Genomic DNA, 14,525 nt, shown 5'->3' with positions numbered 1-14,525 from the left:
TAATGTTACTCCAAGTTAGACACCTGGTGCAAGTGCAACCAGGGATTACAAAGATTGCAACTGACGGTCTGTATATTTCATTTAAAGGCTTACTTAAAATTTCACAAGTAGAATTTTTTGTAAGAGCATCATTTTCTTTCCTGTTCTGTCGGACACTAGGAACTAATGTACTTCACATACGAGTTATAGTCAAGATCTGTAAGGAAATCGTCTGGTTCTCAGCTTTATGAAACAACAAATACGCAGATTTGAACGTATTTCTCAAGACGATCTCTGATACTCTTCCGTATGTTTTAACTACATTTTGTTAATATACTGTCCCTTGTCCAAAGTCTCAGTTGTCTGGTTTTGTCTCTCTAAAGTGGCTAGCTAAAGACAAATTCATACGGTGATTTTAATTTTTATTATTAAATGCTATCAGACTGTGACACACTTCTTCTTCACTGGTCCTGCATCAGGAGACCAGTGAGTGGGGAACCTGTAGGAAACACAGGGCATCTGAATAATCTTTCTGGTTTATCCAAGCCGTGTTGTTCAGAGATGTCTAAAGTTTCATCTTTGCTCTTTTAAAGGTAAAAAGCACTTGCCCTACTGTAAATATATAGCATGTAAAATTGATACAGTAGGTAAATACAGCAAAGTTCAAGTGGATTTTTACTGGACTTATCTAACATGCAACGTGTCGTGTGAATTGACAGCTTTCAGAGTGTATTTGATACGCAATAAATTAGATCTTCCTTTCAGTGGTAGGGGAGATGATGCTGTCACTGTGACCCAGAGAAGATAAGTATCTGGGGACTTGTTAGTGGCCACACAGCTCAGGCGCTGAGTGAAGCCACCTGCCTGGCTCTTTCTGGCCCCTGCAGCCGCAAAGGCCAGCACTGAAAACAAGGAGCGGAAGAACTACACGAGTTTCAGTGCAGCACGAAGGGAGAAGTATAAGGCCCTAGTAGACACCAGTTCCCTGTGTGCCCTGATGCCCTCAAGCTGTCAAGGGGTGGAACCGATCTATATTTCTGGAGTGACAGGGGGATCCCAAGAGTTGGCTGTACTGGAGGCTGAAATCAGTCTGACTGGGAGGAAATGGCAAAAGTACCCCATCGTGAGTGGTCCAGAGGCTCCGTGCATGCTCGGCATAGACTACCTCAGGAGAGGGTACTTCAAAGATCCAAAAGGGTACTGATGGGCTTTTGGCATCGCTGCTTTGGAGACTGAGGAAACTAAGCAGCTGTCCATCTTGCCTGGTCTCTCAGAGGATCCTTCTGTTGTAAGGCTGATGAAGGTCAAACAACAAGTGACAGTCGTGACAACAACGGTGCACCAGTGGCACTATCGCACCGAGACTCCCTGATTCCCATACATAAGCTGATCCATAGACTGGGGAGCCCAGGAGGGATCAGTAGGATCCACTCACCTTTTAATACCCTTATATGTCCAGTGTGAAAGTCTAATGGAGAGTGGAGACTAATAGTAAACTATCGTGGCCTGAATGAAGTCACACCGCCATTGAGTGCTGCCGTAGCGGACATGCTAGAACTTCAGTATGAATCAGAGTCAAAGGCAGCCAAGTGGCATTGATACGCGGATTGACTCCACAACTCGTTAAAGTTGTAAAGTAGGTATGCTTTATTCAGCGCTGAGGTGCATGGGGATCGTTCCTCCAAAGTATGCACGCCCAGGGTCGTTTTTCCTTTACATTCATTCCCTCATGGCACACATATGCATTACATTACTGATACGCCTATACATATTTAGTATCTGTCCCCGCTTCGTATTATCATGAGCTAGAAGGTCCTTTGCGCCTGTGCAGTGACCCCTCTGGTCATGGGCAGGGGTCTCAAGATGAAGTAAATGAGTCTTCCTCCTGTGGGCAGGGGTCCTCAAGATGAAGTAAATGAGTCTTCCTCTTCTTAAACTTTTCACCTTTTAATCTTCGCACATGGCTTTAGGGTTTAGTCTGTACCTCATCCATAAATCATCAGCTTCTCCCCCTTATCAATAGACCCAGACATTCGCATTTCCTTGTCAATAGTTGCTTATCGGTAGAATCAGGCCTCTGTCTCCTCCCCTTATCAGTAGTCTGTGCCTTGTTCGCTTGGTAAGCATGATAGGTGTTTACAGCAGACAATACTTTTGTTTAAGCAAGGGATTCTTCTAACTCTCTTATACAATCCCCTGTATTTTCCTTTGTACATTTCATTAACCCTGTATCAATCCCCCCTTTTCTATAAAGTAAGTAAATTCTTTTACTATATTATTTATGACAGAGCTATCCATGTTCTTTCTATCGATTCACAAAATGATTTTGATATACATTGTACATTTCATTAACCCTGTATCAGTATGCCACGACTGATATTGCCAATGCATTTTTCTCCATTCCTTTGACAGCAGAGTGCAGGCCAGTTTGCTTTTACTTGGAGGGGCGTCCAGTACACTTGGAACTGACTGCCCCAGGGGTGGAAACACAGCCCTACCATTTGCCATGGACTGATCCATGCAGCCGCAAAGGGCAGCACTGAAAACAAGGAGCAGAAGAACTACACGAGTTTCAGTGAAGCAGGAAGGGAGAAGTTTGTCGTCCCCGGAGGGCTTTTCCTCAGCATGGCCAACCTCTAACAGGTGCTGCTTTAGGCCACTGAGCAGCCAGTCTGTCTGAGTAGCTACCCTTGGACTTAAAGCCCAATAGTAAAAGGGAAAAAAAGGTTGAGAGTTTGTTCTTCACCTGCATGGGTAGTACCTAATTGCCTGACGTTTTCACAAGCCACTTTGTTTTACTGGCCTTGTGGCCAGTGGAAAGTTTGGGCCAGTTTCACTCCCTCTTAATCCTCCTACAAAGAGCATTTGGAATGAAGTACCATCACACACAAGAACACTATCCCATTTGCTTTGGTAAGTTAAAGAGATATATTGAGCACCACAAATAGCTGATTAAGATGTTGCATTTTAATGCTAAGAAATACTACATTTCCTGCTACAATAGCCTTAGTCATACATTACTCTCAGTAGTTATTCCTGCCGGAGAGAAGAACTTCATCTAACTACAGCATATTAACCCCCAAGGCATTTCCTTCATGCTTCTAGGCAGGCATCCTCACCTGGTTAAATAAACAGGTTTTCAGAAGGGAAGAACTGGTGCAAAAGTGCTTCATGGCTTATTAATGCTTCTGTAGTCTCACATTTCTCCAGAAACACTTTATTGGCTGCTTTTCACACCCTTGCGCACATTGGTACCACTGATTCTGGCTTATTTGCATTACAACTCTACTTGTACAGAGCTCAAACTGATGCATGCGTTGCTCAAAAACAAAACCTGAAGCTGCGGAACAGAAGACTCGAAACAGGTGAAGCGAGCAGCTCTGAGATCGCGCTGCTTTGCAAACGCAGGACATACGACTCAAAATCATTTCTAGAAAGAGTCTAAATGTGTTCCATTAAGCCAAGGTATCTCCACACTGACACTTCTTCAAGGATTGTTCCTCCGCTGGTTGAGTTTCACTCCCTTGAAAGTACTTGTATCTGAACAGTCATCCAAGTAGACCACAATTCCACACACTGGGGAAAATCTGAGGTGTAGAAACATTTACTTTGTACTTTTCCTCTCAGCCTTTATCGCAAACATGCAATAAAGCAGAACACTGGCAGGATGACACCCCATGCAAAACAAGGCCCATCAGCAAGCCTGGAACAACCAAACAGCCTCTCCTTGACAGTCAGAAGCGGATTTGACACACATCACCTTGGGAAGTCCGTGGCTTTGCCAGGACGACACGTTTCCCTGTGCTGTATCCCGAGCTGCTCTGCAACTCCAGCAAGCAAAATGGCTTTGATAAAGCACCGGGTCTCCAAAGCGGTCACTGGCACAGTAGGCACGGCTCAGGTTCAACAAGTTTGTGAAAAACTGCCTGCTGCCAGAAGCAGCCCGAAGAAGCCACCCTGCGCTTCCAGCATGGAATTAGGGGCTTTCCCTTAAGAACAGTACGTGCACTGGGAGGAGAAAAGCATCGTGGTAAAAACGGCAGCTCCCGAGGCATGAGCGGCGTTGTTCCTTGCTTGGCGAGCAGGCGGCGGCGGCTCCTGGCGGGGCCTGCCGCCACCCGCGGGGAATCGAACGCTTCGAAGGGTTCCACTTCCCGCCGTCCTCACGTCCCGTCCGTTAGTTGCCATGAGCGCAGAGTCGCCCTAGGCTGCTCGCTGCTGCGGTCCTGCTTCCGGACGGTCCCCGACGTGCGAGCCCGGCAAGCGACACCCGGGGCGGGGCGGGGCGGGAGGGCGCCGAGGCGGCGCGGCCTTGCGGCTGTCCCCGCGCAGTGGTTGCCGCGGGTCGGAAGTGCCGAGCGGGGCTGGGTCGTAGCGTGAGGTGGAGGGAGAAGGGCGAGGCGAGGTGAAGCGAGGGATCCCTCGGAGCCGCGCTCTGCCCTCGCCTTTCGCGTCAGGGTCGCTTTGGTTTGGCTGTGTTTGGGCTCTTGCCGCTCCCGAGCGCGGACGTGCTGCGTGCCGTGCCGGTCCGTGAGAGCAGCGGTGCCACAATGCTTTTCGGGACCAAAACCTGTCGGAAAGGCAGAGCGGGGGGTGAGCGGGTAGGTGCTGCAGGCTTAGCGCTGGTGACGGAAGGCCGGACAGTTCCATTTGGAACGGGTACTATGACGTCAACCGACTTTGAGAGCTTATCTTGCGACCCGGAACAAGCAGACCCTCAGACCCCGGTGAAACACTGGGCAGCCGCGCCTCGGGAGAGCAGAGAAACCCCTGGGCGGACGGACACCCCGGTCCCGGAGCTGACAAACTCGGACCCCTTTGCTTCCCGCTAAGGTTAAAGGGATAATTAACTGCGGGTTTGCTGGGTTGGCGGCTGGATTATTTCTGATGAAAGTGAACAAGCGTGGCGTGTGTGTGTGTGTGTGTGTGTGCGTGCGTGCGTGCGCAGGGTGTTCCTTACTTCGAATTTGTGTGTGTGTGTTTGGGTTTTGGTGGGCTTTTTAGGATTTTTGGGTGGTTGGTTTTACTTTTTTGTTGCTGATTTGGTTTGGTTTTTTTTTCTTACGGTAGTGTTCCATTGTGGAAGTGTCGTTTGCAATTTAGAGACGTACAAGTGCCTTCATGTCTACCTGTAGTAGTTTTGTATTGCTCCTTATTTCTACCTGGGTGTTTTTGTGTACGTTATTGTTTTGCAGTCACTGCTGCAAATGTTTGTTTTGTCATGAGACAAATGCGTAATCGCTACTCCCCAGTTACATTCAGTTTTGTGAGTGGGGTTTGAGTTTGGTTGTTGTCGTTTGGGTTTTTTTTAATATTTCTTACCAGCTATTTAGTTCTTCAAGTTATTTCTTTGATAGTGAGTGACAGAATTTCCTTCTGGAATGCTTCTTGATATTCTGAAGTCAACAAAAAAAATTTTTACCTCTGTTACAGATACCAGCAATGACTTTAAAGAAGAGAATACCTTCAGTGTTTAAAGAGGTATCATTCAGGTGGCCCAACAAATGTCCTGCCAAGAAAAGAACAGCATGCACTGCAAACTTGGGCCGAGTACAACCTGAGGAAGCTCCAGAGAAAGTACCGAGAGGTTCTATTTATTCTAGAACCTCTGAGAAGCCTAAGCCTTTTGGCCGGGAAGAGCTAAGTAAGTGTGTCTTCTGTCCTTCCCCCCTTTTCTTCAGAACGAAAACCCTAAAAGTTAGAAAACGCAGTTCTCGTTTGTTGCACTGATATAAGACGGGGTTGTGACGAATAAAGCCTTCAGCACTAGGCTGCAATTTTGTGAGTCCCCTAAGGCAACTGCAGGCACTGGCGTTGGAAAACCTGTAGTTTTGTCTGTTTAAAAATCTACTTGTAACGATCGGTTTTGAGGAGGTTTTTATAATACACAGACTTAGCCAGGTCTTCTGTGTTGTGCAGAGAAAAGTACATTTCACCTTTGTCTTTATGGCTTCCATTCTTCACAAGTCTCTGCATGCTAACCCTGCTCAGGAAGAGGTCTGGTATCTGTAGGGTTACCTGCTCTGCTAGTTACTCGCTTACTTTTCCGTCCTTGTTCTTACGTTTATTAGCATAGAATTACAAATGTCAATTAAGTTACAATAAGGAAAAAGACCAGAGTGGTAGTTTGTCTTGTACTGGAAGAACTGAAACGGGTAAATAAACCATAGTTCAAAACTGTGTGCTGACCTGCAAATTCAAGTGGCCGTGTTTAAGCTGTTCATCTCGTGGGTTTGCGTGGCGGAGCAGACCTGGCTTTTCTGGGTGCTCCTGCAGAATGCTACCTTTTAAACATCCTTTTTCAAAGAGAAACAGTAAATATTTTTTGAAATCTGATTTTTCTTGCAGTTGTTAACGATGGAATTGCCCCACCACGTAAAATTCTTTTTCCACCTGAGAAAATCTGCATGGATTGGCAACAGCCACTGAATGTTGGAGTTGGACTGGAGAACCTGGGCAATACGTGTTTCCTTAATGCTACTCTACAATGTTTGACGTACACACCTCCTCTGGCCAGTTACATGCTGTCTCTTGAACACAGCAAGTCATGTGAGTCCTTTCTAGCATTATTATAAATATGTTGGGCAAAGGTGAAAGAACAAGAGTGATTCTGTGGAGAAAACGCGTGGCTTTCCCGTTTTACCTGTAGAAGCCGGCTTTGAACGCCATCTTCGTGGTCTTTTTCAACCTAAATGATTCTGTGATTCCGTGATTCTTTAACAGAAAGCTCGGAATGGTATATAAAGTGCATTTGTCCATTCAATGCACAATGGTAAAATTGCAAATAAAGACCATTTCTTGCTTTGTGTGAATAATGAAGTACGTTGTAAAGGAAGGCATTTGGTGAACATTTGACATTTGGATTTCCTGCTGGTAGAAAGGTGGTAAAATTTAGGATGGTGGCATCGTGGATTCTTTGTCTCTGCAGCCTAGATACCATAATGTGCTAATACTGCAATAAATGACACGTTCACTATTGACCCATTAAAAAAGATCGCACCCTAGAAAGCACTCTGAGCTAATTTCCGCTGACCTGAAATGGAAATTTGTGTGGGGCAGTATTAAAATTTTGACTGGTTTTATTCTAGTTAAAAGTTTGTCTTTTTTGAACCTTTGAATTTGTGTTCTTTGCATTTCCATTCTACGCTTGAACTGATTTGGCATTGGAGCCTCTTTGCATATCCTTCTAGGTCTATTTTGACAAAGGTACATGCGTGCTTTTTGGTTTGGCATCTTAGTGTTTATTCCTAGAAATTTAACTGTGTTTTTTTGACATAGATAAAAATGTGCCCAGTTAAGAACCCTGTCGCAAAAGGGAGGGCAGAAATACTTACACATACCTTCCTTTCATCTTTCCTTTCTCCCAGAGGGTTCTTAGCTCTGTGTCACGTAGCTCACCTAACAGCAGTATCCTGAAAATCACACACATTCTCTCTTAGCGCTGTGTCATCAATTTCAATAGTGTTTGTCACGGATACTAGTTTTTGGTTTTGTTCTTTTTTGGTAGCAATGCTTATTTGACTAGACTGTGTTGCTTCTTTCACTCTTCAGGTCACGAAAAAGACTTCTGTATGATGTGTACATTGGAAGCTCACATTAACCAGGCCCTGTGTTTCTCTAATAATGCTTTCAAACCTATAGCTGTTATCAATGGCCTTAAAAGTAAGTAATTTCAGATGGTTCTCTTTTGATATATTTGGTAACTTTTCAAAGCACTATCTGATGCATAGAAATGATTTTGGTACTTTTAGAAACGTGAGTTTTCTTTCAGTTTCTATGAGAGAAATATAACCACCTTCTTTTTTATTAGGAATAGGAAAACATTTCTGTTACGGCAGTCAAGAGGATGCACATGAATTCTTGTCCTTCACTGTTGATGCTTTGCAGAGAGCTTGCTTGAATGGAGGAACCACGTACGCGTAAACAAATCATTTCACTTTTAGATGTTCTCTAGCCCCTTTTACTCCTTTCTTTACTATAGCACATTAAAACGAATGTCCTTGGTAAAAACTGTTTGAAGAGTTAACTCGGAGCCTCGCATCATCTGAGGTCTGATTTACCATTTCTTTCCAGATGGGACACATCTTCTCACGCCACCACACTTATTTATCAAATATTTGGAGGATACCTAAGATCCCGAGGTACTTGTTAAAAATCTTCCTGTCCTTTGAACTGGTCTGTGTCTGTTTGTAGTAAAGGCCTCTGTACTTTGACTAAAGTAAAATGTATGAAGACTTTCAATTTGTCCAGTCAGTGCTAAGCATTTGTATTTTGATTCCAGTAAAATGCTTGAACTGCCAAGCCGTTTCGGATAGGCACGAACCATTCCTCAGTATTACTCTGGATATAGAGGTAAGGTGTTTTGTGAATACGGGTCGAGCTGTAGAAGGACCTGTAGAGCTTTCCAAATAAAGGCATTTTACTTAAAAATATATACTGCTAAAAGGAAAGAGCTTGGCGTTGGGTGGGAGTGGATTGGACTTTGGCCTTGTGTGGAAGGCATCTAGGTGCTCTCCCTGTCTGCAGTGGGTTTAAGCTGTAAAAACAGTAATTACATCTAGACAAACGCCTATACTCTCAGACTACTCGATTATTCTGCTTCAGCATCTATACATCTATCGTTAGGCTGATGGGTTTGATCGTTCTCATTATTGATGCCATAGCATAGTACAGATGCTGTCTGTGGCACTGCAGACTTTATTTTCTTATTTCAAAATAGCATCATTTCCACAGGAGGTAAATGCTCAGCGTACTCTGAGGTTTCTGCCTCCTTCACAGTGGTTGCCGGTTGACAGTAGGTCACTTGAGGATGCGCTAGCAAGGTTCTCTCGTTAACTAGCAGGAAGTGTTTGAAATTTTGCATTTCCAGTGACTTAGTGCTCTACTTTCTTATTCATCCAGACCGTTACGTCTGTCACCAAGGCGCTGGAACAATTTGTGAAACCTGAACAACTGGGTGGAGAAAACAGCTATAAGTGCAGCAAGTAAGATTCTTACTAATTCCATCTGAGTCCAAGAGAACGCATTTCATGTTATCACATGAATATCTGGAAAGAGAAGAATTGCGGCCATTAGCTCCTATTAGACTTTTATTCCTACTGCCGCCTGCACTGGGGTTTATTAGCCTTCGTAATTGTGAGGTTGCACACAGAAATGTTCATCTGGCCAGAAGTTAAAGGGGGTGTCTGCTAAGTAGTGGTGAGCTGAAGCACGGAGCTAAGGACAACGATTTGGGGTGGGAGGCAACATCAGCTCGTTGAAGGTCCTAGTGTTCCCTGTGGAAGAAACTGGGATTGGGTCTCAGTGCATGTGAACGGTGGTCATTAACACGAGCAGCCTCTAATGACTCGCTAAAAAATGTCTTGCACGGTTCTCGTGCTGAATTGTTGGGAAGCCTCTCCTTTTTGTCATTAGGATAGATGCTCAGATGTTTGCTTGGCTATGAAAAGAGAATGTTCTAAGACCTTTGTTTTGTAGAGCTGTCCGCTTACATGCTGTTACCTTCTGTCTGTTAACAAACCCAAAGTGCGGCGTATGGGTTCATAAGCCTGCGTGAGAGACGTAAACTTGTTTGAATTTTGGGAGGGGGAAGAATTTGCTGTTAAACATTTGTCTGTGCTTGCTTTTAAGGTGCACAAACATGGTTCCTGCCTCCAAGACGTGCACAATACATCGTTCCTCCAAAGTTCTTATCATGTCGCTGAAAAGATTTGCAGATTTTAGTGGTGGCAAGATCAGCAAGGTATATTTGCAGCTGTAAAGCAGCTTTATCTTCTATATATCTATGTTCTTTATCTTCTTTTAAATGAATGAAGAATATATTTGTGTGATCCTAGCCTGTGTTCTTAGAAGGGTTTTCCTCAGGCTGTTCCATGAAGCGTTTCAGGGTAATATTTGAATCTTCCTGTTTTCTTTTAGCACGTAAACTACACTGAATATTTGGATCTCCGAGCATATATGTCCCAGTCAACGGGAGAACCACTCATCTATTCTTTATATGCAGTTCTTGTTCATTCTGGTTTCAGCTGTAATGCAGGACACTATATCTGCTTCATAAAGGTGGGTATCGGCTTGATTTCCAACAGGGTAAAATAAACAAAGAAAATGAATGTTACTGGCAGCCACCATTTTGATGGAGAAAGGTTGAATGATGTGTTCTGTTCGATCTGTTTGGTACGTTTTGTGCTGTAGTGTTCCGCCTGTGATGTCATTTCGACAACATGCATTTTGTCTGAAGGTATCACTGTCTTTTATTTGCAGGCCGGCAATGGATTTTGGTATCGAATGAATGATGCCATAGTGGAGCGTTCTGATATCAAAACAGTTCTCAGTCAGCAAGCTTATGTACTTTTTTATATCAGGTAATACCAACTACTGACTCTGTTCAGAATATATTTACTTTCCTGTTACTGATACTTTTCTTTCTTTCCAAGTGTTTTTCTTTCTGTCCTAGGCAAAGTTTACTGTTTGTGTAATTCAGTTCTGTCTAACCTGAACTTACCGCTGTCATTTACTGTCTTTCATTGTTTGCCCTTAAACTGGTGAGCTTGTGCATATTGCTCTACATCTGCTCTATGTAGCTGTCTAATATAGAAGAGGAGAAATTACGCCATAGAAGGTGTAAGGGGGAGTTGTTGCTCTGACAAGCACAGTCATTGTAGGGAGACCATTGTCTATTTCTTAGTTTGTAGTCTTGGTTGAGTCTTTTATATATGTCTTCTGTGTCACATCATCTGTTCCTTTAAAATTATAGTTGGGGTTTTAATCCAAGAATAGACTGAAAGAAAAACTCTAAACTGAGATCACTGCTTTTTTCCCAAGGCGCTATGATTTGACACTTGGAGAATGTGGGCTTTCCTTACCAGCACCGTCTTATGCCCGTTCATTCCTTGGTCAGCGGGGGCCTAAGAGTAAGCAGGCTGGATTTACGGGACCACGACTTCCTCCTCATATGGTTAAGGTAATTTGCAGGGAGTAAATAATGACACCAAATTGATAATGTTGTTTTCTTTTGATGTGTGGGGGGTATTGTTTTATAGCATCGAGTTCTATTTTCCCTCCCACTCTACAGCTTTCTTCACAACCGTCATGCGACAGCCAGAATTATTGAAACAGTGGCTAATCCTAAACTGTGCAGCCATGCTACTTCATTATACTTCCAACTCAAAGTGCTTTCTAAAGCACTGACAGCTACGCTTTTGAGACACTTGAAGGAGTCTATTAATTCTTGATGATGATGATGATGATAAGAACAATAGCAGTAGTAATAATAATTAAATATCACTCTCCGTCAGTGTTGCTTTAGCTGAGACAGTGAGAAAGATTTTTCTTGGTCCTGAGTAGCAGAGCAATTATTGCAGTGTTTCCAGGGAATGTTTAAAGGGGAAAATAAACATATTTGGGAAGAGCTGTAGTCAATGTTAAGTTGTTTGAGTGGGTTTCAAAAAATGAGGCTCATTTGATACCAAGATGCAGTAAACCAAAAGCAGCAGGAATTAAATACACTTGTTGGACTTAGGTTTATATTGGAAGTGAGGTGTTTATCTTCTTAGGTGGTGAGGCAATTTTTAGAAATATTTAGTAGGAGAATTTAATGTTTTAATAAGTGCTGTGTGATTGCACATATTCATCTTGCAATCTTTTCTTTTTCAATACAGAAATCAAGTTGTTTAAATGGAAATGGACCCCTAAAAGGAGATACAAATCCTGTTGGTATGACCATAAACAAGCCATCTTCAGCTCCACCAACTGCTTGCATTCGAAACGTGGAAATGACCAGGCCTTCATCTACGGATCCATCGAAAGCCCAGAAGATCACTATCAGTATTCCTAACAAATTGCCTGAGCTTCAGACTGTGTCACAACCTGGCTGTGTTACCAGTGCTTTGGAGAATGAGGATCTCAGCAAGGCCGTTCCTTCCTCCACAATTACAGGTTCTCTCAGAGCAGAGTCTTCCTCAAATGCATCTACAGTGGCAGTTGCTGCTAACATTTCCAAACAGGAAGTTCCTGATGAAATGTTTGTAGAGCCAGCAGTGAATGTAAGTCCTACAGTCGGCTCCGATGCTCTAGTCCCTTCCAGTGCAGAGTCTTCAGGAAAGTCTGTGGAGTCAAATGGCGTGTTGAAAAGGAATTGCAGCATATCTTCATATGGAATTGTAATGGGGAAAGTGGTTGGCACATTGCAGAATTCCCATTCTTTCTGTGAGAGTGCTGAAGAAGAGAGATCCCATCATGAGCTGCCACAAAATGATTCACTAAATGGTGCTATTAGTTTAGATATTGGATTTAAACAAAAGGGACAGAAACTTGATGATTTTGCTTGCCAAGTCCAACCTGCTAAACCTTCTGAGATTTTCTTTGCTAAAACAAATGGATTGCTTTTACCAGCAAGTTATGTATGCTCCATCTAGAACTTCTCACCTATGACGTGTTTAGTATTCAGGAGGAATGTTCCTAATTCATGTGAAATACTGTGAAAACACACAGCACAGATTTCCTCATTAACACTTTGTGCTACTGTCCCATTAGTTTTCTACATTTGTTTTTTTGTGGTTTGTTTGTTAGTTTGTTAACGTCTATGTTTTAATTGTAGATACCTGTAGCTGAGTCACCGATTCCTCAAGAAATAATCTTAGAATCCCTGGCCTGCAACCACCTGAACAGGTTGTCAGAGAAAACAAGGTAAATTGAGTATACTCTGATGAAAACAAGATTTCATACAAGTTTATCATTCTTTTACCCATCTGCTAGTACTATTTAATAGAAAGCTTTAAATTAGTACAGCAAATTCCACACTGTACATGTAGGATTGCAGATGTCAGCACCGAGCATGTGTTATTGTCATATTAAATACAGGCAGATGCCTCCTGGAATGCTTCTGTTTCTTCACAGAATGGTTTTCCATTTTTTACCATTGGAATCCTTTCTCTGTTCACTTTTTTTCCACCCTAGGATGCGTGCGAGCCCATACAGGCCTTCGCATAATGAAAGAAACAGTCCAAATAATGGCAAAAGCTGGGGAAAATACTCTGATTATAGATCCCGAAGCAGAGAAAGAACAGAACAAGACAGGAATAAGTATTCTCGTTCCAAAGGAGAGAAAACCTGGAGCCCGGAAACATACTGTCAAGATGAAGCACAGAGATGGGAAAAATGCAGATATTACGAGGATTATGACTCTGCTCGTAGAACAGGAAATGGTAGAGAGAGGAAGTACACTCATTCTGACAAAGACTTTGACAGATGGAGTCAATTCTCGAAATCAGAGCGGGATGATCCCTGCAAGAGCAGATGGGCTGACAACACTCACTGCAGAGAGGAAGGAGCGCATCACTTGAGCAGCCACAGAGGGAACCTCCGTCATTGTTCAGTACCTCCGCAGCAGTCTGAAAAACACCCTCGGGAAGGGCACGCACCTCCACCTGCCTCAGCTCGTGCACAATTTGACAACGCTTTCTGGGAAAATAAGAAACTGAGGCTTGGCAAGAGGAAATACAGTGACACAGAAGGAGGCGAAAGCGAAGTGGAAAGGAAACGCCACAAGATAGATGATAAATATCAAGAGACGGATTACAGGTAAACAGGGATTCCAGCATAATCTGCAATTTTTTCCCTAACTCTTTTCTGAATGTTTCTCATGCCTGTCTTTTTCCCATTGTGTCTAAGTGATTTATAATAATAATCCGCCTGCGGGTTGGTCATGAGGCTGGTCATTAGGTTGGTCAAGCAAACGTAGGAAGATGTTGCTGAATAGCGTTAGAACGCTAGATCTGGAGCACAAAGTTAAGAACCTGTCCTGGTTTAAGCCCAGCCTGCTGAACCCAGGACAGAACCGCATCCGCGCACTGTTCTTGATTAGGTTACAACAGTTACATATTTTTAACTCCACATATTCCACAATTAGCCCCTGTAAGGATTTGTGTACAAACCAAGACTTACTGTTATTTAATCTGAGGGCTTATGTCTGTTGCATCTGAAGTCAGATGTGCAGAAATTACTGCAAAATAGCTGGCACACAGCAAGCCATCACCTGTGGTAAAGTAAATAACACTTCATACACACATCAAACACTGCATCCCTTTTCCTATTTTTAACCTGCATGTTTCCCTCAGACCTCAGGATTTGGATGGCCTTGTGTTTCACATTGACAATGACTAGGACTGGTTTGGCTTTAGTGAATGCTTTTGCCAGCAGGTGGCCAACTCTGGTTATTTCTAAACCAGTCAAAAGTAGAGGAAGAAGTTAAATGTCTTGCACCCCACTACACAGGCCAGGGCCGTTAAGATTAGTGCGCTATTTGTGTAGACGTGAGAGATGTTAACCGATAAACACAGTGACAGAACCCCACTTTGGTCCACTGCTTGCAACACAAGTGGGATATGAGGGCTGTGAAAAGCCATTTGTTAAGTCTGGAGAATTTTAGTATTTCCTCAAGTCCATAGATGTTCATGAACTTCCTCTTGTGGAAGGTCCGTCTTTAAAAATACTAAATAAAGGGGTCTGAAGTAGGAATTTTCACTTTAGCATAGATCCAAAATGCAGTC

The 14,525-nt window shown here is 43.3% G+C and overlaps 1 protein-coding gene across 1 annotated transcript; it reads left to right on the top strand.

Moving 5' to 3' along the window:
* The first annotated feature begins 4,615 nt into the window (after nt 1–4,615).
* On the top strand, nt 4,616–13,561 carry LOC136017511 (ubiquitin carboxyl-terminal hydrolase 42-like). Its single transcript, XM_065685827.1, has 15 exons — nt 4,616–4,812; nt 5,413–5,623; nt 6,328–6,528; nt 7,531–7,641; nt 7,790–7,892; nt 8,053–8,120; nt 8,261–8,331; nt 8,881–8,963; nt 9,610–9,721; nt 9,898–10,038; nt 10,240–10,340; nt 10,801–10,939; nt 11,637–12,368; nt 12,575–12,663; nt 12,934–13,561. The coding sequence occupies exons 2-15, from the start codon at nt 5,422–5,424 to the stop codon at nt 13,559–13,561; spliced, it is 2,781 nt and encodes a 926-aa protein (XP_065541899.1). The 5' UTR covers nt 4,616–4,812; nt 5,413–5,421.
* The last annotated feature ends 964 nt before the right edge of the window (nt 13,562–14,525 follow it).

The sequence above is a fragment of the Lathamus discolor genome, chromosome 6 (genome assembly GCF_037157495.1).
Source record: "Lathamus discolor isolate bLatDis1 chromosome 6, bLatDis1.hap1, whole genome shotgun sequence".
Taxonomy (NCBI): domain Eukaryota; kingdom Metazoa; phylum Chordata; class Aves; order Psittaciformes; family Psittacidae; genus Lathamus; species Lathamus discolor.
This window is presented reverse-complemented; position numbering and strand designations above follow the sequence as displayed.

Coding starts and splice junctions, on each gene's coding strand:
- LOC136017511 (XM_065685827.1), top strand. CDS start 5,422: ATGACTTTAAAGAAGAGAATACCTTCAGTGTTTAAAGAGGTATCATTC. Junction 7,893..8,052: donor TGCTTGAATGGAGGAACCAC/GTACGCGTAAAC, acceptor ATTTCTTTCCAG/ATGGGACACATCTTCTCACG. Junction 8,964..9,609: donor AACAGCTATAAGTGCAGCAA/GTAAGATTCTTA, acceptor CTTGCTTTTAAG/GTGCACAAACATGGTTCCTG.